Consider the following 26,888-nt stretch of genomic DNA (forward strand, 5'->3'; position numbering starts at 1 on the left):
CTTGCGCTGAAAGAACAGGATCATCGGACCAATCTGTCTCATACAGAGGTTGTAGACAATTAATTTAATTTTTTCTTTCTTTCTGACAAATCTTTTAGGTAAAAAAATGCCACTGGTTGTGTACACTTCTTCAAGCAGATATAATCTATGGTAGTGACATTTTTACAAAAAAGTCACCAATTTTTAACACTTCCTAGCAAAAAAGTCGATGATTGTGAAGACTGCCTTCTTAGGAGGTCATCAAAAATGAAAACTTAGGAAACTGTAATTTCATAAATATATATCATCTTCTCAGATTATTGTGACAGGAAAATAAATTCTGCTACCCCTATTTTTCCATCAACTTGCACAGATACTGAACTCCTATAGTTGCAAGCAGATAACATATATAACGATTCAACTTATTTGAATCAGGATTAAAGAAATTTAAAGTAATACGTTAGCCACATACTTTTTTAACAGTATCCATCTCCGAGTCAGAGAGTTCTCCTTCCCACGACATTGGCCGTTCCACACACTCATCTTGATTGTCTCTATTCTTGTTCCGCATGATGGCTGCTGCTTGAAACAAGAAACAAAAAAAGTTTAAAAAAATAAACCAAAATGGCAAAATAGAAAAAAAAAAGGCCAAGTACTTAAAAACCATACAAATTATGGTGGAAGAGGCATGAAAATAAAAGCAGATTTTCTGAATTTAAATTGGTCAAAGCAAAACGAGGTTCGCGTATTGCAATTTACAGAAGGCAGTCGTTTTAATCTTTAAACCAACTCATTTAAGTTAGAAGGGAACAAAATAGTTTTCACATAATTAGGCAATGCCAATCCAGCCATCTTCCAGTGGTCTAACGAGGGGTCTCCTCTCTAAATGTGAAAATCACAGCCATGCTGGGGAAAAAGCACCGTAGGGACATTCAAACATTGCCGCCTTCCCCAGATAGCATATTTTATTTTGAGGAGAGTTACGTTTATTTTTCTTTCAGATTTCCAGGGATTTTAGATAAAATTTCGAATGGATTCTGCTGAAAAATGGATGGAAAAATTCGTATTTTATTAAAGGATACTTGGCAACGCCTGAAGGCTCATACGACGTTCTTCCTTGACACGGCAGATTGTACAGTGTCCGTAAAGTCCCTCCCCCCCCCCTTATAACTTTTTACCTACTTGAGATGAAGACCTCGGGTTTGCGCACAAATTTTTCTGTTTTCCTGTTCATTCGAACAGTGTATCACAAGGGGGGTCTTTCCATTTGAAAAAAAAAGTTGCCCCCCCCCCCCCCCCCAAGGGGACCGTCCTGAAAATCTTAGGGGGACCAAAGAGCAGCAGGGGAGCATCCCCCAAGTTTAAATCTTTAGCTCACAATCAAGGACACCCTGTTTGGAACAATAATAGTTAGTGATTGCTTACCTGAAAAATCAATTCTGCTGATTTCCGAGTCAGAGGCGGAACCCTCGTCTTCCTCAGCAAGAGCCAGTGGCGAGACCAGCACACTGCACTTGTTCTCTTCATGCTTGATACCTGTGACAATAAAAAGCACGACTTGTAAGTTTACATAGATGCACACATGAAAAAACAAAACGTCTACCTCTAGATTTGTCTTGAAAATGCATTTACATACACAATCGACTTGTAAAGCCTAAATATTAATTCATAAGTATTTTTCCACCTCATGAAAGCAGGCGAAATGTAACAAACCCCGCGTGAAATGAGAATCGCTGAGGAAAGTCCAGATGGTAAAATATGCTCAGTAAAATTTGTACGATCACATGAGAGCAAACTACAAGCTCTCTTTAGCAAAGCACCGGTAGAGTGGTCCCTTCTTGTTCGCGAATTCATTATTCGCGAGTTGAGAATGGAGACCTTTCGCCATTCGCGAGTTTCGCGTATTCGCGAATCGTTATCTCTTCGCAGGTTAGAAAACTCGATCAGAGGTTTTTTTACTTTTTATTTTTCGTGATGCTGTGTTGCCAGAGAAATACGTACAGAAGGTGTAAGTCCGCAACCATGTATCTTGGTTTGCGACGTTGCAGACTTCCTGTCATACTTTATTTTTTAAATGGCACACTACTCAACATCAATCCTTAAAAACTGCTGTAATTTTTTTTTTCTGCGCACAAAAAATTTTGCGAAAACTACAAGAAATGATGTCAATCTAATCTCCTTACAAAAGTTAAAATTAATAGATTTTCGAACACCGCAAACGAGATATGTAGTTGCGGACTCACACCGCCTGTATACTGTAACAGCGCAGCATCACGAAAAATACAAAGTGAAAAAACCTCGCGATCGAATTTTTCTAACTTGCGAAGAAAACGATTCGCGAATACGCGAAATTTGCGAAGAAAACGATTCGCGAATAAGCGAAATTTGCGAAGAAAACGATTCGCGAATACGCGAAATTTGCGAAGAAAACGATTCGCGAATAAGCGAAATTTGCGAAGAAAACGATTCGCGAATACGCGGAACTTGCGAAGAAAACGATTCGCGAATACGCGAAACTTGCGAAGAAAACGATTCGCGAATACGCGAAACTTGCGAAGAAAACGATTCGCGAATACGCGGAACTTGCGAAGAAAACGATTCGCGAATACGCGAAACTTGCGAATGACCGTCGACATGTCATTCTAAGCTTCAAAATTGTACGTCTCAAAATTTCTAATTAAAATATTCCCAAATTCAAAGTAAAGATAGTGAAGATGTCTCAATCAAAAAAAAAAAAAAAAAATCAGGATGCAGTGCAGACTAATTATTGAAATTAATGGTCAAGGCGATAGACAAAGAAGACATAGGGTACAATGGTACATGGAGCGATCCTACTGTATGAAACGGGTAGTATCATACACTAATAAGGGGGAAATAATGTACTAACTAAAGGTATTCTCTAGCGAGTTGCCGTTGGTTAGTCCCTCACTTACCTCCTTTGTCCATTGCAACCGCCCGCTTCCACAGAAAGAATACCTTTATTTTCAATGTGCCGTCTTTGCCTATAAATTTCAATACAGCCCGTGGGAAGAAGTGAATTCGCCGAAGCGCGCAAATTCTGCACAATTTCATAAATTTTCCCCCGCACCGGCACCCGGACCCCTGCTTTCCCATAAGCGTGCGGTCTCGCTATTCGCGATGTTTTAGCGGAACGGAACCCCCGCGAATATCGAGGGACAAGAGGCGTGCAGAAGGCAAAAAGCGCTGAGAGCATCCTCTGTCGCAGTTTTCCTCATTTTTAAGAAGCTTTTCTAATTTTACCCGACGGAGTCGCGGAGCAACAATAGGACCCCCCAACTTCGGACTCAGCGATTCCACATTTTCAGTACCCCTGCTCCACACACCGTGTGACCGTTTGAACAGCGTTCCACTCAACGCTGGCCCCACACCGCGCCGCAAGAAAAGCCGTTTTGGCTGCGAGTCAGCAATTACGAGGACAGGGTGTCTACTAGAACAGGCTGGCAAAAAATCAGTGCTAATACAGTACTTTTCCAGTTAATTCCCAAGAATTTCAGTACCTCCATTTAACGAAAATCGAAAAATGTCAAAAATTTGGATTTTTCCCTCAAATTGCGACAAAAATGACAAAAAAAATGGAAAAAGTTCCGGACCTTCTTGTGGACTTTCCGTATTTTTCAGGACACAGGGTGGCTAGCAAAATTTCATTTTACCATTGCCTGATTTTTCCCTGACATCGAATGAGATTATCTGACTTTTTACGATAACGTAAGGGCACTTCATTATAATGTGATCAACGGACCCGATTTTCACGTGGAACCCGACTCCACAAAAAATTCCCTGACTGATGACTATATTCCCTGACTTTTCCCGGTTGCTAACCACCCTGAGGATACGATACTCCACCGCCGCACGGGGTCGTAACAACGTGTCGCAAAGCTGCGCTGCAAGCACAGGATGACTTGAGCCAGCATGACCAGAACGCCTTCAATTTTTAAAATGCAACACGGACGTCTATAGACCACGAACAGTTGCATTAAGGCGTTACTACCGATATCATTGTACCATGCTCGAATATTGAATTATTGCTACTGATGCGTTAGGGGAAGACGCTGTATGAGCATTTGAGAATCTCCAAATTTCCTCTAATAAAATGTCTACTGTCAAAGACGAGTTATGCATGTTATCTCTTGAAATTTTCAGACACCTAATTTAGATCTGATTACAACTCAAATTCTTTAAAAAAAATCGAGGGACGAATATTCATAGATTTCCCTGTAAATTCGTAATTTATCAAAGGACTATTTGCAACGTCTGAGGGCTCATACGGCGTTCTTCCTTGGCACGGAAAACAAATAAAAACATGGTGTCTAGAATTCTTCACCGTGCTCATTCCCTGATTTTCAGGAATGTATTCCGGAATGATAAACCAAAGTTTTGTCCCTATTCCCCAGGATCTTTCTGAGATTACCTATATAATTATCCATAGTTTCAGATGTGCATATCGATTTTTCTCGTCCTTCAGCCGATTCTTTGGCCCACATTAGAATTTAAAACACCAGAGGCGTTTTTGATGTTTATATTATCAGGTCAATGAGAGCCTTTCTTTTATTCTGACGATTTGAAGATTCGAGAGGTCAATAACGCCGGCTCAGGTGAAGTAAAATAAACCTTAAAGTGATTCTACCTGATCTAGGGAAGAGATCCGCCGCCACGTTTCGCTTGTTCACGGTTGGTGTTCTTAAAAGCAATAATTATCGTAATGTACAGGATGAAGCAAGAAACTGACCCCTAACGTGTGGCAGCATTACTGCTGGTAGAATGACATTAACTTTGTGAGGATTCATTGAAAATATAGGTACATCTGATACTCCCATAACGGACGTCGCCACTTGACGCGATGTGCAAGAGAGAGATATCGTGATAATAACTCTCTATTACTCATTCAGTCAATGGGCGACTGAGGTGGTAGTTTTCGATATAGATTTTCCATGAATATCCACAAAGTTGATGCCATTCCACCCAGTAGTAATACTGCAACACGTTATGGATCGCGTTCTTGTATAATTTTGTACGTAACGATAATCATTACTTCTTAAAGACACAAACCGCGTAGCAGCGCAACGTAGTGGCGAATCTCGTCCTTGGATCTTGTAGAATCGCCTTAAAATGGTCTCTAAGCGGTAGAAGAGGTGACTCCCGGTTTCTAGAACTGATTCTTTGATTTATCAGATTTTTCCCTGATTTCCCCTGAAGAATTCCAGTTTTCCCCGGTCCTGTTGTTATTTGTAATCTCTCTAATGTGAATACAGGAACTGGGCCCATAACCTGTTGCTCAGTTTCTAAATAATGAGGAAACGGGAAAATTTTCAAGCTAAACACTTTATTAGTTGTTCTGAGTGCAATAGAATTAAGTATTTTAAAATTTATTAGAAATTACTTAACAAATTATTTAGAAACTGAACAACAGGTCCAAAGCACTACGAATAAAAATATTACAGAAGTGAGTTTTCGACTGACCTTTATCGTTGGGGTCGGGCAGTGAATCGTTGGAGACGTTGATGGATGTGACGGTGACATTGCCCGAGGACACGACACTGTGCGCGCCGCGCCCGGCCCATCCCGACATTTTCACCGGCTCGCTGCCGCCGGGCCCCTCGCAGCGGGGGGCGTACTTCCCCCAAACCATTCACTACCGGACGCGCATCACAGCCCTCGAGCAAAAAGTTCAACGAAAAATCGCTAAAGTTCCACGATCGCAAAGTCACACGACGACGCGGCACTTCTCAAGGCACGAGACTCCTGTAACTACACTGCACTGAAATCACGCGTAGGATCTGCGGCGATTTTGGAACATTGGAGCGGATCGAAACTTCCAACTTGGGCATTCATCCCCGACGTGTCTCGTTTCCCCGATTCCGCGATTTCCTCCTTTTCTTTTTGGTTATCATCCCCTGCTCGGCCAGTCTGAGGATCCGGGCTCCGCACTTGCCGGCGGCCGCTTCGACTCGTGGTCCGCTACGAAGGGTCGATCGCCGATCCGCGGGTCAGGTTCCACCGTTGAGGTCTATTCCGAGCTCGCTTTGCTCCGCCTATGGTTGTCTCCCTTCAAAGGTTCCCGGCTTCCCACTTCCATCGTTACTGTAACAGAAAAGAAAAACATACTTATGTAAAACGAGTATCATTAACGAGGTCCATGATAGCCAGAGACAAAGAGAGGTTGCTATCCTGGCAATGCTACCGTGCTAAGGAAGAACGCCGTATGAACATTTAAGGGTTGCCAAATTTCCCCAGATAAAACGTGTATTTTTGACGACATTAATGGGCCTTTTTCTTGGAAATTTTCAGATATTTTAGATTAAATTGTGCACAAAATTGTCTGAAATTTTTTAGAAAAAATATTCAAAATTTTCCTAGTAAATTCGGTTTTTATCGAAGGAAACTTGGCGACGTCTAAAGGCTCATACGTCGTCCTTTCTTAGCACGGCAGAATGATGGAAGCTTTCACTTTCGGGACTCCAGCATTCAACAGTTGACTTGCAAAAAAATTGTGCGTGTAATCAAAAGAATAATCAATCACCTCCAATGCGTAATCGGATCAGAAGTGAACTTTCAAAACAAGAGGACACAAGACAGCGTTTGGGGAAAAAACTGAGATTTGGACGCGTGGAACTCCTTCAGTCTTGAATGATACTTCCTAGCGTGGCAACCACGTTCGAATAGTTGTATCATTGCAACTCCTTCAGTCTTGAATGATACTTCCTAGCGTGGCAACCACGTTCGAATATTTGTATCATTGCTTATGTTTCGGTATCGTTGATGTTTCGGGGTTTCATTTTTTATAGTTATGTTTCTGAGCCCTTACTTTCTTCAAAAGTCAAAAGCCGGAATCACGAGGGAATGAACAGCTCTATGTGAAATTAAAATTTTGTTTTCAACTGTCAGAAAGTGTTTATTTTATTTACAAGTATTCATGGAGAGGCTAGACGCTTATTGGTTGAGGATGCCATTAACTACGATGGAAAGAATCGCAAGGATTCATTCAAAAACGTATTGCACTCTGCATTCGATGAATTATTTACGAGGTAAGTGATAGGTGACGAAATACTTCACGCGTGAGAGATCATAGGTCAGTGAAAGATACAATCAATGAGGATTGTGCAGTTATGCATTGTAAAGTGTCTGCCCATTAGGGAAAATTATTTAATGTCCCTTAGGAAACGTTGAACTGGTGGCCAGGAGGGGGGGGGGGGGGGGGGGGGCTCTGGGACTCTCAAGTTTGAAGTTCGCTGGATGGAAGCTTGGGATTTATTTCCCAAATTCTTGCTAACAACCCTAACTTCCTGCGATCAAAAATACTCGAGACTCTCGTATTTCACACGATGTATGTCATATGTGGTGGCCTACACATATGTCACGAGGTATTTGTGTACGAGTGGGTGGTTGAATTGAATAATTTGCTGCGAAAAGTGCCGAAATCAGAGAAGATTAGGATTATTGCGAAAAAGCAGTATTCAATATTTCACGCATCTTTGATTTCCTTCCAAACTTCTTTTCCCGAATTGATTTGGAAAGATAGGCTCAAGTTTGTTTGTTTTCAAAAAGCCCAACTCCGAACTTAAGAAACGTTCATGCTGTACTTAAAGGACCGAAAATACCCATGTGCCAAGTACTGGGTTTTTTTTTGAGTGGGAGGGGGACTGAATAACATGAGGTAAAAACATTTCCTATTCACTAATAATTTTTGGTTGATTCCAATTTTCCCTTTTTCTGTTTTCTCCCTCCGTACTTCTTATTTCTTCATTTTCTTTTTTCTATCTTTTTGTTTATTTTCGATTCTCTTTTCCCTAGAGCCGGGCAATGTAAACAAAGCTCCTCAATTTAGGACGAGCGAGATTGCATTTTAATGAGCATGTTATACTGACTAGGTAGAATGACCTGCGCTCGGATCCTTTGAAAGACCGTTACGGACACGATATCAGAATATGAGCAATGATACAACTATTCGAACGTGGCTGTCGCGCTAGGAAGTATCATTTAAGGTTGAAGGAGCTCCATGCGTTCAGACTTCAGTTGTGTTTCCAAACACTGCTTAGTATCCTCCTTTTTTTGAATGGCTCACTCTGCTTTTATTCTCTCATATATTTTCCTGCGAAGCGTGTACATGCAGGGCCGGGCCCTCTTTATTTTTCCCCTCCTTAGAGCCATTGGAAGCAATGAAGACATCATCGATAAATTATTCAGATGAACCGCGAAAAGTTTTTCTCTAGGTTTTATCGTCATAAAATGTATTTTCTCCGGTCTGTGTAACAGTGGACTCAATATTTTTCCAACTTTGGGGTAATTTTGTTTTTTTTCCCCGGTTACCACTAACTCAAATATTTCCCCTAACTAACTCAAATATTTTCCTTAACTGTGGTCATCCTGACCTCAAGGTTAGACCTTCCGATGATCAAAGTGCAAAATCTCGTATCTCCATTGCGATGTTCCAAAATGTTCGTTCTTGTTTTATTTCTACGAAGAGAAAAATGCAAACTTCATAGCTTGAAATGAAAAATCTAATATTCTGCTTTCACAGAGGAAAAATCCAGGAAGTGGTCAAGAGATTACGTTGACAAATTTTCTGAAGAAAAAAAAAGTATGACAGGAACTTTGCGACGTGCAACGATGAAATCCGAGAGTTGATCGAAAACTTCGAGAATCGGCCGACAAACCCGTAAATTGATCGACAAAACCCGAGAATCGGTCGACAAACTTGTAAATCGATCGACAGATCAGTGAATCGATCGAAAAATCAGTGAATCGATCGACAAATCAGTGAACCGATCGACAAATCCGTAAATTGATCGACAAAACCTGGGAATCGGTCGACAAACTCGGAAATCGATCGACAAATCAGTGAATCGATCGACAAATCCGTAAATTGATCGACAAAACCCGGGAATCGGTCGACAAACTCGAAAATCGATTGACAAATTAGTGAATCGATCGACAAATCAGTGAATTGATCGACAAACCAGTGAATCGATGGACAGATCAGGAAATCGGTCGATAAAATCCACGAATCGATCGACAAATCTGCGAAATGATCGACAAACTCCTAAATCGATCAAAAGACCCGTGAATCGATCGACATAATCCATGAGTTGATCGACAAAACCCGTGAGGCGATCGACAAAACCCAAGAATCGATCGACAAACCTCATTTTTGCACTGACTCACCGCTCTCTTGGATAACACGGGAGTACGGCGTCGGCGTCGGTGTCGGAGTTGGTCCACGTCGGTCGGTGTCGATCGCCGCAGCCGTAGCTGAATCGGTTCGTTGCCTCGGTCGAGAAGTCAATGACCTTGGCTCTACATTAATGGCGGTCAGGGTTTCTGTTTTGAACCGTTAGCGTTGCCAACAGAGAGCGCGGCGGCGGCGCGGTGCCCCCCCCCTTTTTTCGCCCCCCCCCCCCTCGCCCCCCGGGGCACGACTCGCGAGCCCCGGCCCGGCGCACGACAAAAAAGTGCGCTGTGCGCTCTGCCGCCGCCGCCGCTGCTGCTTTTGACATCGACAAGGTCAAACATGGTTGCCGCTCGGGTTATCGCCTCGTCACCGCTCAGGTGCCGCGAGGCGGGACGGGAGGAAGATTTCGTACTTCCGGGAAATATTCTGCCCCGCCGAGAGCAGAGAGAGCGCGGTATCGAAAGGGGGAAATGGAAAATAGGTATTCGCCGTGGGCAGAGTTGCACGAAAGATTCGATATTTCCGTGAAATAAATATCTCATGAAATTTCACAAAGCTGTAAAAATTTGAAAAAACTAGGGGGCACGACCCCTCGCCGATACGCGGTCCAACCCCTAGAAAGTGCTTCGCGCTTTCGCACGCTCTCTCAGGCTACCGTGGGTTATCTAAATAGCGCGGGCTCATTTCGGAACTATTTTGCCGTGCTAGGGGAAAATGTCGTAAGATCATTCGAATGTTGCAAAATTTACTCTCAAATTTTTTTGGAGGATGGATATGCATATTTTTTTTTATTGAAATCTATAGGCAAAATGGGTCAAATGGCGAACGAAGTCCTCTGAAAATTAGGAGAAAAAGTGTCGACGGATTTTCCAGAAAATTCAAGATTTGTCAAATGAGGTTTGACAACGTTTTAAGCTCATGCAGCGTTTTTCCTCATGAAGGCAGTATCGCCTATCGATAGCCGCAAAAATCATGAAAATCGGCCTTCGCGTGGTAGGTCTTTAGAACAAACTGTGACAAAAAATTAGCTTCTACATTGTTTAAATGGGAGAATTCGCGCTACTCCGCCATAAGGACGCCCTAGTAGCACATCTGAAAATTTATACATATAATATACATATAATATAGAGCATTCTATAATATATGTTTAATATATATCTTTTATAAGTATAAAATATATATAATATATTTTGAGCTGAGGGTTGAAAAGACCATTCTATATTATATGCATACTATATGTATACTATATGTACAATATATTTATAATATATGTATAATATAAAATTTTAGAATACATATATTATAGTTATAAAAAACGTATAAAAATATATATATTATATTTATAATCTATGTATAATATAATGTCAAAAATTCCTTGGGTTCTGGGGAGGGAGGGAGGGTAGGTAGTCGGTAGGGATTTTTCATTGTTGGAGGGCAGGGGGGATCGGTACTACACGCCTTTTTCTCACTTCCCCAGGGGTACAATGCAAGAGTTTTTCTAACGAGCTATACTCCTCAACTTTGAAATGGGGGGGGGGGGGGGGGGGGGGGGGGGGGGAGAGATTTTTTTTTACTTCTTGGTAAATACCCCAGGAAATTTTTCTTTTTCCTTAAGAGAATACTCCTCCCCTCCCCCACCCCAGGAAAAATTCCTCCCGCCACCCCTAGAAAATATGTCTCCCTGTCGGACGAATTAATATAATTGTGCTCTCCATAACCGAGAAAATTTCCCCCCTCCAAAAAAAAAGATTTTTCTTCCAAATTCAATTGTCTCCCCCCCCCCCCATTTTTTTCTCCGTCCCCCAAAAAATAACGTGTTCTCCAGTGTAGCTTTTTGGAGGTGAAACTGAAAGTCCCCAAAATTTGCAGGGTTCAAGAGTTAGAATATGTATTACAGTCTTACTAGTTTCCACTGGAGGAAATTAAAATTGAATTTTGCACGTTCGTACTACGGGCACAGCTGTGACGGTTAGTGCCAATCTATGAATATACATGCATCACTAAAAATGCGATTTATTGTCCCATTATAATTTCTACGGCACAGCTAAAAATGAACCCTTCTGATTGCGAGGAATAGGATCGCGGAAAATTTGAACAGCGCGCCAGTCCGTGTACCTTTCTACGTCACAGCAAATCTTCAAGATGGCTGCCATCAAGCCAGCGGTTCAACCAACGGCAACGGCCAACGGTTTTCCAATCCACAATCCACTTCATTTTCTTCATTTTGACCGTTGGCGTGTAATTACTGAAAGTGTAGTATCAAGTACCTGTGTAATGTAATTCGTAATTTCACAAATGTGTGGTTCGGTTCATAGATACTTACCAGTCTCATTACTATTTTGGGGATCTGTGGTTTTGTTTCGTGAATTCGTGATGAATGGTTTGCTACCCTAGGGTAAATGGTCGAATGAGCTCTAAAGCTCGAACTAAAACTCAATTCTATGTGCTCCTGGCTCCTTCAGAGGCCGCGAGAATTCTTTGGTTCTGTATTGTGTGTCTTTTTTCTCTGTAATTCTCAATTATTTCTTTCAAAAACACCGATCAAAGCAACTTCACGTGCTCAGTGATTTAGAAGCCTCTGGCGTGAACATCTTCATCTGATCTTCTTAACCTAATCTGTGGTACCTACATAACACAATCATACTCGTTGAAATCTGATTAGGAAAATTTTCTGGTTCTGTAAGTTTCCATGTGCATCAGTTATTACCTTTTACCCAATCTCTCTAGGAGTAATGGCTGTATCTATGTTCCTCTACAGGCGCTAATTCCATTGTTCGTATGACTTTCAGCAACTCCTCTCTGGTTATTATTGCATAAGCACATACATGGTGTTCTCCTTATTGCTAGTTCATGGTAATGTCATCCAATCATTATCACATTCGGGTAATGAGAGCAGGAAGATAAGAGAGAGCCGTAGCAGGTATTTCAGTTATAAGCAACACAGCTTGCAGCCTGACGCATTCTTTCAGCACTGCAAGCTAGGCTCTGTTCGCATCAGTGAACAAGAAGCATTACCAAAAGTATTCTAAAATTGATAATGGGGCATTCACCAAAATTAAGGTGCGCCTTCTCTTAAATTGCTTCATTGAAGTATATTCACATGATACCGCAGTGGGAGTAGAGCCCGCTCATTGGAACAGAGCCATCGTATGCTGAGAAAAATGTCAATCTCTGCTCAGTTCTGAATCAGCACTACTTAACAGGTTAATTCATGCAGTCAGATGGCACTATACAGGTACTGATGGGTGATGACATAAACAATACTTGACTTTAGTCTCAATTTGTGATGGCTTTTGTTCTAAGCCTATAACCGTGTATAATGCCCTTGATGAGAGTTAATCAATGCCTATTTGATGATGGGTGTAAATCTATCGGTCTGTTATGTTCTGTGTTCAGTCATTTTCTCACATTAAATCTAGTGTACTTCGGTGTGGTTTCTCCTTGAAGTGGCAGCTCTTTGTGTAGAAAAATTTAATTAAGGTGATATGTCATATTCTGGGGTGTTAAAACTGGCGTGCAATATATTGCAATGATCAAGTCAAATATCTTGGCAGATTTTGGGTTCCTAGCCAAAAAATAACAACAGCCCCTGGGCATGAGCCGTAAAAATAATTCAATCCATAAAATCGGCCAAATACAGAGAAATGAAAGCAGGATCCTTTTTGGAGAGAACTTTGCATCGAATACAGTTATTGCTAATTCCATCGAATGCAAGGTTTTTTTCTTTCAAAAAAGATCTTGCTTTAAATTCTCTGAGTGTTGCCAATATTTTAGTTTAAAATGATTCTTCGTGCGCAGGGGCAACTGTTCTGTTTTCAGGCGAAAAAATTCGAGACGTGCCAAGATACTTGATTTACTCAATGCAATATTTCGCAGTCTAGTTTAACCACCCCAGAAACCATGACAAATAACATCAATTTGAGCATTTTCACAATCCTAGAGGTAAAGAGAATGAAAAACTTAAGTATCTTAAGCAGATTGCTCAATGTGCCTGGACACAGCTAAGAGAAGACACAGATTAAGTGATCGCTTTGACGATAACCATGAGTTTCTGCTTTCTTCATTACTCAGGCGAGTATGATTTTCATGGAAATGTAGGCTGAAATTGACTTCCGATACGGCTAGAATTAGGTGAAGCTGATAAGTGTTGCAATTTTAAGAGTCAGATTACGTAATGAGAAATGATTGGGAAATGCACGGAAAATCAAGGATAATGGTACCATATGTAGGTAATGTAAAGCAGGATCTGTAGTTACTCATCATCCTCATTGTATTAAGTTCTGCTCCATTGTATGATCCGTGGCAAGTAAGATGAAGAATGTTGAAATTACACCAGATCAAAATGTGAATGTCTACTTATCAATGGACAGCTGTTCGTATAAGATTTTTAACAGAATCTGACCGTTTGATCCAAACTCAAACCAGGCAGACTTTGTTAAAATTCATTTCGCAGTTGTTGAATTCATCAGCCTACTTCGCCTTTTAAAACCACTTTGAACTTCGCAGGTGAGTTGCATCATTTACCTATCCATTTTGTGTTGCATGTCCAGAGCTCGACAAGTTAATGTCTTCCGTCGCAGTGAAACCCATGGCATCAAGTATATTTTGAAAGCTCATGCATACCCTCCTAATAGAACAACATTTTCATCTTGCAGGTTTAATACGCAAGCCTTTAATCATGATCAAAAGTAGGGGTAAGGACCATTGAGACCATTCACCTCTTACATAGCCTAGGGAGGGGCATTGTCCTGGAAATTTTTGAAGGGAGGGGGGGTGGGGAGCAGGACCGGCCTACAAATTCCTAATACATCTTTTATAGGTATAAAATATATATTTATACCTATAATATATGTAGAATATAGCGCAAACTAATATAATCTTTATACCTATAATATAGGTAGATTATAGGTATAAAATAGGTATATATATTTATAATATAAGTATAAAACATCTATAAAATATGTATATATATGTATATTATGGGTATAATATAGGGGAGCTGTGCTACTAGGGCGTATCTCTTTTTTCACATGAACCCAAAAAAACATGAAGTTATAATATGGAGAACAGGGCTCATTCGCAAATAAAGATACGCCGTTACTTCAGAGGAGCGACGGTATGTGCTGGACCGCTCGCACCTTCTTCGAGACAGGAGTGAAAGGTTTTCGTCAAATGCTCAAAATTCAATTGGACTTCATTTTGCAATTCAGAAGTACAATTTACGGCATTTACTACAATGCATTTGATGACGAGGACTTGAGATGAAAAAGACAAGCCCTCGGCGCGGCGATCGGCATGTAACACATATTAGCGCCTACAAGACTGCGTGAATACTTCACCCATTGCACCGAACACAGTGCGGTCTGAGCGGTTGGCGTGAAACGTGTAGCGCCTACAAGACTGCAGGAATACTTCACGCATTGCGCCAATCACAGTGCGATCAGCGCGGCGCAGCGGCGGAAGTTAATATTATTAAACTACATTTGTGTTTGTTCTTTCATAATTTTTTGGTTCATTTCTTATAAATGGAGGACCTTGTCAATATAGAGATAGGTTTGCGGAACTTAACTTCCGCGCAAAATTCCGTGAAATTTTGCTAGTAATGTTAATGACAGAGCTTCCGCAAAAAATGTATCCAACACAAGTAGGTAAACGTGTCTTATGCACCCCTCCCCCTCCGACACGTTCACTTGATGGTTTTTATTGATGTTTCAAAACGAATGAGAAGGGGGCGGCAAGTAGGTAAATCCGGCCCTGCTCTTCTGAATGAAAAAAAAGTGAATCAGTTCAGAGAAAGAAACCTAATACACACCTGGTTATCTTTCAGATTTACTATTGGTGAAATCAAACCATTTGCGCTGGTCTCAGAATCGTGTTTCGATGCTTGATTCTTGCAAATTAGCTACAAATAATAAGATCTGCCCAAACAGCAACATTTCTGCGTCGAATATTAACCGAGCTATCTCGCTTTAAAAACTTCGGTTTATAACGTCATCCATCGCAGTAGTGACACCCTTGGTTTCTTCTACCTTGCTTTCATCCGAGTTTCGCGTTGAGCAACGAGTGCAAATGAGTTTATCACTGGTTGATGAATCCAACGTGGAGGTAATCATGGCATGCATAACCGCGGTGGATGACGTCATGAACAGCATTTTTCAAAGCGCGATATGTCGGTTAATATTGAAGGTAGAGAGTTGCTGTTGGGATGGATCTTATTATTTTTAGCTGATCTGCAAGAATCGAGCATTAAAACAAGATTCTTTGATTAGCGCAACTGACCCGTTTGAGAAAGGAAATAGATGAATAGTGATGCTTATGAGACCGAAATCCATCAGTGATTGGCAGGCGAAGAAAGAGCTCTAATTATTGTTGCGTCATTAGGCGAAAAAAATGTCGCCTTACCCAAATAAGTTCAATTTCATTTGTTTACAACGCTTGGATAGCCAAGGTTTATGAAATAGACAGCGCGCAAAAGCTGTAACAATCACGTATGCCCCCGCCCCCTCCTCTTTTCAAATTCTTCACATATCATTTTTAACGCTTAAGTAAATAAAAACAGATAATTCCTAATTTTTAATAGGTTTCTGAGATCGAATGGACATAAAAGACAACATACGTGCATTTAAAGATCAAAATTGTTACAAAAAAGGTTTTAAGTCCTGCTCAAATTGTTGTAATGATCACCTGGATTGATAAAACGCTTAAAATACCAGGAGATTACGCGTGTTCCTTAGGTCTGAGTTTTTACTACTAAGGCAAATTTCGAAATTCAACAAAAATGGAGCTTTTTCATCACAGGGTTTTGCGATCCATGTACGTTTCGACACGTAAAATTTTGCGAAGAACACGATGGTGCCGCTCACTGGTAAAAAAAAACCTCTTGGACCAATGCCACGGTGCATTGACTTAAGAGAGCAGTTTCTTGTCGCCGGATTTAAGAGTCTTGAACTCTTGTTTCAAGCGGATTTTGCATTGAATCAATGCAAACTCCGCTTGAAACAAGAGTCCAGACTCTTAAATCCGGCGACAAGAAACTGCACTCTTGAACCAAGAGGTTTTTTTTTTACCAGAGTAGTTTTCTCCGAAACGGACTCCCAAGCTCAAAAAAGCTCTCAAAGTTGGGGATGCGATGGAGGGGATTGTCTCATTAACGCCCTTCCAAAAACTTTCGTTCCCTTCCCTAAGTTGCGGGGGAAACGACGCCCCTGGAAAGTTTGAGCTTTTCCATTGGAGATAATTGAATCGAGGCATGCGAAAACGTCCGATGTCCATTTTTTTGGATTTTGAGTTTTTTGGCTTAACGTCATCTTCGAGGGTAGGCGCATCTATGTGTAGACGGATTTGACCTGTTTTTTTTTTTTTCGCCCCCATTTAGGGGGTCGAACCTCAAAAGTATGCGAAAACGTCCGATGTCCATTTACGAGGGTCATCCAATGAGGTTCCCTACCTCTTATCTTCCAAACGGAAAGAGATAAATCAAATTGGTAAAAAAGTTCTTATAAGGCATACTCTAAGCTTTAAAAGAAGCTCAAGTTTTTGAAAATTGGTTGAGGGGTTCGCGAGGAAACTTAATTTTACTGCGACAACTTCCTGTCGCCGCGCGCCCACCTTCGGAGTCTGGATGCGCGGAGAGTCGATTATTTCAGACTTGGGGTTTTCGCCGCTAAGCATCATATCAAAAAGAAATTTGAAGGTTTTTATTGAGTAGACCTTACCTTACTTTTTGACGAAGTCCCTGCCTCTGTTTTGACATTTCTGGTGTAAATATTGCAGCTTCTTGATGCCTTCCGCGTAGAGGCTGGCTCTTGTCTTGGCACCGGAATCCGTCATTGACAGCGCTCTGTACTTCCGAATCATTCGGATTCCGCTTTCCACCGAGGAAGTTTTTCAGCTCAGTGAACAGACGAAAGTCACATGAGGCTGAATCGCAGGAGTACGGAAGATGGAGGGAAATTTTCTTATGCAAAGCAACTGATTCGGAAGTGTAGAGGGCTTGTCAATGACTGGTTTAGGTGCCAAGACAAGAGCCAGCTTCTACGCGGAAGGCATCAAGAAGCTGCAATATTGATACCAGAAATGTCAAAACAGAGGCAGGGACTTCGTCAAAAAGTAAGGTAAGGTCTACTCAATAAAAACCTTCAAATTTCTTTTTGATATGATGCTTAGCGGCGAAAACCCAAGTCTGAAATAATCGACTCTCCGCGCATCCAGACTCAGGTGGGCGCGCGGCGACAGGAAGTTGTCGCAGTAAAATTAAGTTTCCTCGCGAACCCCTCGACCAATTTTTAAAAACTTGAGCTTCTTTTAAAGCTTAGAGTATGCCTTATAAGAACTTTTTTACCAATTTGATTTATCTCTTTCCGTTTGGAAGATAAGAGGTAGGGAACCTCATTGGATGACCCTCGTACTTTTTTCCACTCCATTATTTTTACTTCCAACCCTCCCTCCCCCTCGAAATCGACAAAATTGGGATCTGAAGTGTCTTAATTTTCCAAAAGTTTCCAAAAGATATCCGTCGGACTCACCTAGTCCCTGGGGATTCCATACCTCCCCCCCCCCCCACCCCAACACAGACACACACACCCTCTCACACAGATATTCCATCGCCTCTTACGTGTCGCGGCTGCGCGGGCCTTAAATTCATAACCGCCACTGCATGCATAAATACTTACACCTACCTAAATACAACATATCGACGGTGTAAGTGCGTAACCATTTATCTCGTTTGCGATGTCTCAAATTTCCGCTGTTATTTTATTTATTGAATTAAAGGAGAACATATCCACAAACTCTGTCTTCAAATCAACGGCTTTGACGATAATAGCCGTAAAACGAGAGAATAACCTATTTTTGACCGTTTTTTTTATCGGGGGGGGGGGGGGGGGGCTTGGAGGGGTCCCCATGATTGTTCGAGGGGACAGTTTTGGATTCTCGTTAAGGTCCCCCTATAGATGAGAAATTAAATGAGAAAAAAAGTTCTGCTCCCAAGCATGCGATGGTAGCCGAAAAACGAGAGAAAATAACCGATTTTTGACAGTTGTTTCGATTATGGAGGGGTTTTCGGGGGGGTCCCCATGATTGTTCGAGGGGGCAAATTTGGATTCTCGTTAAGAACTCCCTATAGATGAGAAATTATATGAGAAAAAAATTTCTGCTCTCAAAACGTGCGCTAGTAGCATGCAGAACAACGAAAGAAAATAACGAATTTCTGACTGTTTTTTTGATGTTGGGGGTTTTCGGGGGGGTTCCCATGATTTGTCGAGGGGGCAAATTTGGATTCTCGTTCAGGACCCTCTGAAGATGAATAATTTCACCCTACTTTATATAATTCTAATCGATTTCATGCATTCTAGGCAATCCTGAACACATATCTTGAGGGGCAATCTCAAAGTATGCGAAAACGTCCGATGTCCATTATTTTTCTTCTTCCGCCGTCACGTAACTTTCACTGAAGCCTCGAAGAAAAGAGAAATATTTTTTTTTTGTGTTACTGGAGGTCTGACATTATGTTTTACTCTAGTTTAAAGGTTTTTGGAGGGGTCAAAAATAATGGTTTTTGGGCAGATTTTTGCAAAGTATGCGAAAACGTCCGATGTCCAAAGCCCTTTTTTTACAATTACTCAGCACTGAATGGGAGTTGGAATGGGACACAGTTGTGTGCCTTTTCTATAACCCTTTACTAAGAAACACATGCCTTGATTTTCTTCAAAACGCCGATTCTAAAGGCCTCCACAGTTTTTTGCGGTTTACCAAGAGTTGATTTTTTGGACATCGGACGTTTTCGCATACTTCGATTCAATTATGGGTGCGATTGGAGACAAAGCCTTTTAAGATTCGTCCCAGGAAAAATGATTATCGATGACGTTCGAAAAATAATCAAGGCAGGAAATTCGCAACGTGGCGAAACGAGATGCGAATTTTATTTTAATTAAACCGCGCGGATTTGCATCTCCCGCGAGAACAGTGCGGATGCCAAAGATGACTGCTGGAAAGGAGGGCATAACTCCATGGTCGAAACTAGTTTCTTCAGATACAGGACCGCAGGTGAGTCATACGATTCGGCTTAACTGACGTAAGTCAGGTGAATCACGGAGGATACCTCAGTTAGTTGTCACCGCCGAAACTGCTGCCTTTCCTCCCATTTCTTCGTGAACATTTTTTGTGCGCGATCCAGGTACGTTCCGATCGCATGACCTGCCGACGAGAGAAGGGCAGAAGTTAAACAACCGGTTCACCTTCGTTCAATCGTAGAGTTAATGACGAATCGAAGCCAAAATGACCGGTGAGACATTGCAAAAACCGAGACGCGGCCGAGAACGACGCTAGCGCGAAATCGGACGCAATCGTGCAAAAGAAGCACTAAAAAAATAGAGGCGAAAGAGTGGATCAGTAGAGAAAGGAAAAGTCAAAAAGCGTCTTCAAGTTCATGAGGAAAAACAAGGAGCGACTTCTTCTTTTTTATTTTACTAGTCATTTTTACTGACCAAGAGGTTTTCTTTTCCAAAATTTTTACTTCCAAAATCTTGATGCCATTGATTCTGATATCGTCAGATAGAGGTGGAGAGCAGGGCGATGAAGTTGTTTTATTTTTAACATTTCCAGACTTTTTTTTGGGCATCTTCAAATATTTTAAACGAAAACTATCCTGATTTTTCATTGACCTTTCGAGGATGTTGGGCATGTGATGCGCATCTCACGAGATGTATTTGGGGGCTGTTCATTGAATACGTAACGCATAATTTCGAATTTTTTAACCCCCTTCCTCCTCCTGATACTGTTAGGCCGTGGGCCCTCATCTTCTAACGCGAATAAAAACAAATTATCCAATTTCCATGAAATTTTTTACGCAGAGTAAGAAGTTAGGAGTGAATTTCAGACTTTCTCGATGGTCAAATCGAAGGATTTTCGACGGTTTCTTCCTTTATTCATGGTGATTTTTGAGCCAATTTCTCATGAGAAATAACTCTCTTTTACGCTCTGGCAAAAGTTTGAAACACTCGTAGAGTCCCGAAAGCTCCGTATCTAGTCTTGAGTAACCCAACTTACATAGGGGTATCATTCCTTCGGCTCGGCTGATACTTTTTCAAAGTGACTACCTCCCCTCGTAAGTATTTGTTATGTTAGCAAGCTATTCAGAATAGGATTCCGATGATTTTCACAAATTTGGTACTGGAGCCTTTTGCGATAAGGCGCTGCTATTTCTGGCTCATACATAAAAACCTTAATCTGCAAAGGGAAACCGATGGTACATACATTCTTGCTAAAATGAGTCGAAATATTAGCTCCTTGTTGCAAAATTTAATCAAATTACTGTGGAATGACTCCTGTCCTAATTATTAAAGACCCTTTTCGCAAACTTTACCTCCGTATTCTTTAGATCCCTACATTTCAACTTAAAGGCGAAAAATGCGGTTTTACGCTCCCTTGTGCTCGACTGTCGTAAAAGGAAAAAAAGCAGTGTGAGCTTTCAGAAGTTCCCAGATTTTCTCCGATAAAATGCGAATTTCATCACACTTTTAATCTAAGAATTTTACCCACGATATGATCTCACGTAAATACCTGTAAACTTCGAGGAAAAATAACCAAAACTTTCATGAGAATAATCATATTTTTTCAGGGAAAACTTGACAACATTCCAATCTTCATACGGTGGCGTCGTTTCTTGGTACGGCAGTACGAGCAGACATTCGTCAACTTACGTAATACCTACGCTACAGCAACAACGCAATGCAAAAATAAGGTCGCTAAACTAGCTCTATCAAAGCGATATTGCAATTATTTACTCATGCTGCCTCGAAAAATTCTAGGGGGTGTATAATTAATCCGAGGTCTTACTTTGTATACGGAACTCACCCTACACCTATACCATCTAGACGATCTTGGATAAGTTCAAATATTTTGGATACAGCCTCTAATTCCAAAAAAAATTGATCCCTTCAATTGAACTACACTTTGCAATTAAAAACTAAAATTTCTGGCTCAATTTAGGACGTATATACTATTAGTTTCCCTATGTACTTAAGTGTTTTTACGGATGAGTCAGATATTGCAGTTCCCAATAGGTCACTAAACTATGAACGAATTTTGACTTGAGAATGCATTATTCTAAAGGTAAATGGCACGTAGAAAACGATGCGCACATTGAAAACGAAAAAAAGTAATTCTATAACCGAGAAATATGCAGTTCAAATCGCTCAACTTGTCCGCAAATTCAAAACGTTCCGGTTTCGCGCCGAACCGGATGATGTCATTCGGCACTAATCAGAAGCGAGCACGGGTTTCTACGACTTCCCTCAAATGTCTAACCACTCCTCATATGGGAGGACAATACTCAAGTCGAAATTATATGTTTAGAATTAAGGAATCATACTGTTCAATGCAGTCGAATCGAAGGTGGCCGCGCTACGGAGAAATGTCGTGTGAACTAACGGGTTGTTGCAAAATTTCATCCGATTACATACGAATTCTCTGAAAAACTGGATAATTTTTTCCTTCGTAGTTTTTAGAGAATTAGAATCGCACTTGAACCGAGTACACCTGAAAATTTCAAAGGAAACAAGATCTGAGTATCTGAGATCTGACTATCTTATCGGGGAGAAATCTGGCAACCCTCGAAAGTTCATGCGACGTTCCTCCTCAGTCAGACGCGATTTTGAAAATTGGCAGTACTGTTTTTGCTCCATTTAAATACATTTTGAAAATTTATTTGGGGTAAAAGGATCGATTGTTATACATACATTTAAATAGAGGTAAAACAGTGTTGTCAACTTTCAAGAATCGCCACTGTCCTTAATGCAGCGAAGGACCGCCCTAGATTTTCTCATTACGTAATTTAGGTTTCCAGCTTAATATCTCTTTTGAATCATTTCACTGAGACCATGCTGATACTCGAATCCTTCACTCTTGGATTCAATTCCACCTCTTTCGCCAGGGCAGTTTTATCTGAATTCAGTTTTATATAGTAGGTCTAAGTTTAAGCTGACGTATGTACTCATTTTTGACCCGTAGCAGGATCCATGTCAATGACTAAAATGCGAAACCACGTGCCCTCGTGTGCGTCGTTGCAAATTTCCTGTCATTCGTCATGTTTTCTTTAAAAAACTGGTCAACACAATTTCTTCAAAACTTCCTAGATTGTTTTCGCTGTTAGCTGAATATTCTGTATACATTTAAAGCTGTAAGTTGGCTTGTTTTTCTCCGAAAAAAAATAAAATAAAATAGAAGCGAAATTTTAAAACACCGCGATGGAGATACGTGATTTTGCTCTTTGGCCATCGATATATTGTGCCATCCGATTGCATGTGCGGAAGAAAAAGAGTTTTTCCCTTCCACGATTGGACTTACCATTGCACAAAAGCTGACCGAAAGTTTGACAGGACGTTAGCAAAAACTAAGCTTACTGAGATTCGGGGGGGGGGGGGGGGAGGGTAAAGGGAAGAAAGAAACAAAATCCCCTGAGGGTGCTGATATCTTCCAGGTTATTTTCAGTGTAAACAAAAAAACGATAGAAAAGCGACAACGTCGCAAATATATGAACGTGTTTACCAAATCGTACAGCGGCACCATGACGGGCGAAAAAAAATTCTCCGTGATAGGAACGGTCTTCTAAAAATAAAAAAAGGAGGCCGAGAATCAGGAGAAATGATCGGCCAGATCAGAGGGAGAAGGTTGAGGACAAAGAAAACCTTGAAAATACGGAGCGGTAAGTACGTGACTTCGACAGACCACGGCAGCGTCAAAACGGAGGAATAAAAAACAAAAAAATTTAGGATTAGTGCCATTATGTTGTCGCACCCACCAACGCAAACAAAAAAAACATAGTACAGATCTAGTACCTGATTTAACTGTGAGGAAATCCAGGCGCCAGATACACGTGACGAAACTTCAGGAGAGGAGGGGTGGTAGTGGCGATTGGAAAAGCGACGGGAACTTGCACGCGAAAAAACAACTCTACATGCACGAGAAATTGTAAGTGCAAAAATTCGGGCGCAACACAAAAATGAAACGAAAAATATTAATGACACACAGAAGATACTAAAATGAACACATTTAGACCACTGTATTGAACAGGAGAACGCACGATTACGAAACAACGATGAAATTAAACACCCTCGAATAAACTCGCAAAAGAACGATCTGAACACATTGACGTCGTTGGACCACGTGAAAAAAAAACCAACGAACGGCGATACAGGGGATTAACAAGTTTCGACAGGAGTTAACGGAACATTATTCTGCAAGAGTCACAGGCGAGGGAACAGCGGGCCCCCGCAAGAAGGTGAAGCACGCGACTGATTTGAGACAAAAAATTCGAAAGTTAAAACGGCAACCGGAAAAAATAAACCGGAGAATGGTGCGCACCGACCAGCCGCGATGAGGACCACCATTCCTCGACCGTTCAGCGCGTTCTGCGTTCTGCTGGCCGATTTACCATCTCCGATGGTGATTTTGCGAGAATTCCCACTCGGAGGAAGAGAGAGGATCCGACGTCTGGAGGAATCGTTGTGACGTTGGAGAGTATGGACCGGTATCGGCCAATGAGGACGCGGCTCCGACACGGCGCAGATGCTGCTTCACGCTGCGCACGACCCAACTTTGCAACGATCTTACGTTAGAATAAAGCTTGTTGGCTGTGGCGTGGAAATGTGCATTCGTTTATTCACCAGTGGATCGTTCTTCCTCTCTGAGCTCCGGGGCTGACAATGCGGTGTAGCGGTTGTTCGACATCGCGATCATGTAGCGCAGGTCGTATCTTTCGTTGATCCTACCTCTGATAGCTTCTGTTACCTTTTCCTCATGAAATGAATATTCTGGCAACTATTATCTTCAGGTAAAAAATGAGAACATTCCTCTTGGCTCCATCCATCCGCCCATCATCGGGCTGATTATTGAAAATGACAGACAAAGATTAGACAAAGAAGGCAAAAGGGATATGGAGGGATTCTATTGGTGGAAGCGGGTGGTTGCAATGGACAAAGGAGGTAGGTAATAAACTAACGAAGTAAAGGCATCACACGTGAGACCCTGTAGTTAGTCCATCAGTTTCTCCCTTAGTCTCTAGGAATCACCCATTTCAACCAATAGTATCTGTCCATACTTCCTAGGTCTTCTTTGTCTACAGCTCTGTCTATCAATATCAATAATCGGTCCGCAGAGAAGACATACAGAGTATGGAGCGATCCTACTGGTTGCAATGTAGGGTTCCTGTAGAGACTGAGGGAGAAAATGATGGACTAAGTGTAGGGTTTCTCGTGGGTTGCCGTCAGTTAGTCTATTACCTACCTTCTTTGCCTATTGCAACCACTCGCTTCCACCAAGAGGATCCCTCCACATCCCTTTTGTCTTCTTTGTCTATAGCTTGGTCTATTAATTTCAATAATTGGCCTGCAGCACAGGGGGAATGTTCAGGTAAGAGCATGCGTGTAGGGAGATTTCTGTTTCAATCGTGATTAAATCACTTCCCTCCTTTGATTCTTTTCACACATTTTTCATAATGCTGAAACAGAACGGCAATAACTCAATTTTTGAAGTTGTTTGAGGGAAGCGAGAGGTTTCAAATAGGCTTTGCAAGATTCGTTTCTACACCTGTGCGACACCTTTTAACTTCCGCCGCTGCGGCGGGCTGATCGCACTGTGTTTGGCGCAATGTGTGAAGTATTCCTGCAGTCTTGTAGGCGCTACGCGTTTCACGCCAACGGCTCCTGACCGGCGCACTGTGTTTGACGCAATGGGTGAGGTATTCATGCAGTCTTGTAGGCGCTAATATGTGTTACATGTCAACCGCAGTGCCGAGGGCTTGTCCTTCTCATCTCAAGTCCTCGTCATCATTCCTCTCTGCGCTGAGCTCCAGGCCAAATTGCGTGTTAAATTCCTCTCCGAACTCGACTAATTGAAGATGCTGTCTCTTTTATCACCGAAAAACGACAAAATTAGAAATTACTATACTCTCAGGAAAGAGACATTTTGCCCCTTTTCTTAATGATAATTTTTTTTTCTGAATCCGATTTCTTTAATACCTAGGTACATTTAAAAAAATTGTGAAATTTGCCGTCATGGGCCGCGGCCCATGTGGCAGCCCCCTTAATCCGGCCCTGGTCCCAAACATTATCCAACCTAAAATAACCGAGAAGAAACCCATACATGAGAGGTCCGTGATATTCTGTATAAATCTTGCAACGCTGTATCACGTCTGATTGCTAAATCAGGTCGTAGTGCTAAAAACAGTCTTCTTCTTCATTTCCGAGTAACATTACCTTATGAACTTATGCCCCAAAACAAGGAAAAAAAGATTGATTCACGAAAAATATTATCTTTGAAAAAGTATATTGTCAAAACGAGCTTTGACTCAAGCTAAAGCTTACACTGGGAATTGCTACATCGTTAGGTTTTATTCGGGAGTAAAACTGAAGGAAATTCTCGCGTTTCCAATGGAGGGGCACTTTTCTGACAGGCTCTTTTCGCGATAGAATGATACGGTTTACGAATTGGTAAAAGACGAGAGACATCTGCACTCCGTGCATTTTTCGACCGATCAGTTTTAAGAAAAAACTGAATCGACGAGGAAAAATGCACGACTTCGAATATGATTTTAAAAAAAAAATCTAATCATATTCGTCAGCAAAAATTCGCTCGATGTGTAACATAATTTTTCGCATGTATTCTACTTCTAAGTGCGACAAAGAGCCCATCCCAGATTTGAGCGCATTATGCAAATTTTAAAAAGGTTGTTGATCGAAAAAAGGAAAAAAGGAAAATGCCGACTGACGACTCTCTTTATAAGGAGTGAGACGTTGTTTCGTGAAAATAGAGGCTGGCCTCGATGGTATCAAACCAGCTTCTTTTTTTTAAGCCTTTCTGAGAATGAACGGTAGTTTTGCAGAGCCCAGATTTGCGATACATTTCGACCGAGTGGAGATTTCCCTTCTCAGGAAAAGTTCTTTTCGGAATAAGAAGGAGAGTTGATTTGGATCTATTTCGTCTCGTGTATAACAATAATAATTGAATAATTTGAAATCGTATTTTAACACTTATGATACCGGTGTATTCGTGTGCGGAATATTTTTTTGGTATTATTCGAGTACAGAGCGCACAGAGGTCAACTTCATTTTTCGACCGAAAAGTGGTTTTAACTGGATGATTAACCGATGAATCTACCTCATGCAAATTCGATTCCATGTTGCAGTGAGGAACAAATATTTCAAGCTTATTTCAGAGACAGCATATGTGCCATTGGTGTGTGTTCCATTAGTACCATTGGCCATTGCGGTGTTTCTAAATTTCACTCCTATTACATTTTTCGCAGAGAAAAAAGCCAACTTCATGGAAAATTAAATAGAATATATTTTGGTTAAACAGAATAGAAATCCCGGCAGTTTTCAAGAAATTACGTTAACAAGTTTTCCAAAGAAAGAATGAAGTATGGCAGGAAGTCTGCAACGGCGCAAACGGTTTCACACTATGGCCATTGACACACGCCTTTATGGATGAGCCAGAAATAATGGTTCGATACTGCGAAACTTCAAAACGTCGGGCAGCTGGTATTCTCGTATGAGTAATACAGCGTATATTTTGGCTTTCACATTTGAAAATATCGAATTGTGTACTTTGATTTAAGAAAAAATGGACGATTGTTTTTCTAGGCAGCGGAAAATTCCGTTTTCCCGCAAAAAAATGTACAGGAAGAACGTTATTGTCTCAGTTAAGAGTTGATGTCAGAAATTTG

The 26,888-nt window shown here is 41.3% G+C and overlaps 1 protein-coding gene across 3 annotated transcripts in view; it reads right to left on the minus strand.

The window, feature by feature from the left end:
- Positions 1-26,888, minus strand: part of Hr39 (Nuclear hormone receptor FTZ-F1 beta) — a 47,974-nt gene that overhangs the window by 12,355 nt on the left and 8,731 nt on the right. Inside the window, exons 1-4 of one of the 3 annotated variants that reach the window (XM_019055867.2) lie at positions 23,002-23,527; positions 5,458-6,078; positions 1,405-1,515; positions 452-561 (exon numbers count right to left, since the gene is read on the minus strand). In XM_019055867.2, the coding sequence (XP_018911412.2) occupies positions 452-561; positions 1,405-1,515; positions 5,458-5,626 (390 nt within the window). In that variant the 5' untranslated portion in view covers positions 5,627-6,078; positions 23,002-23,527. Of the gene's footprint in view, positions 1-451; positions 562-1,404; positions 1,516-5,457; positions 6,079-23,001; positions 23,528-26,888 lie in introns of those variants that run through there. The other 2 variants (XM_019055868.2, XM_072297343.1) reach the window with 2 other exon arrangements.

This window comes from Bemisia tabaci, chromosome 2 (genome assembly GCF_918797505.1).
Source record: "Bemisia tabaci chromosome 2, PGI_BMITA_v3".
Classification (NCBI taxonomy): Eukaryota; Metazoa; Arthropoda; class Insecta; order Hemiptera; family Aleyrodidae; genus Bemisia; species Bemisia tabaci.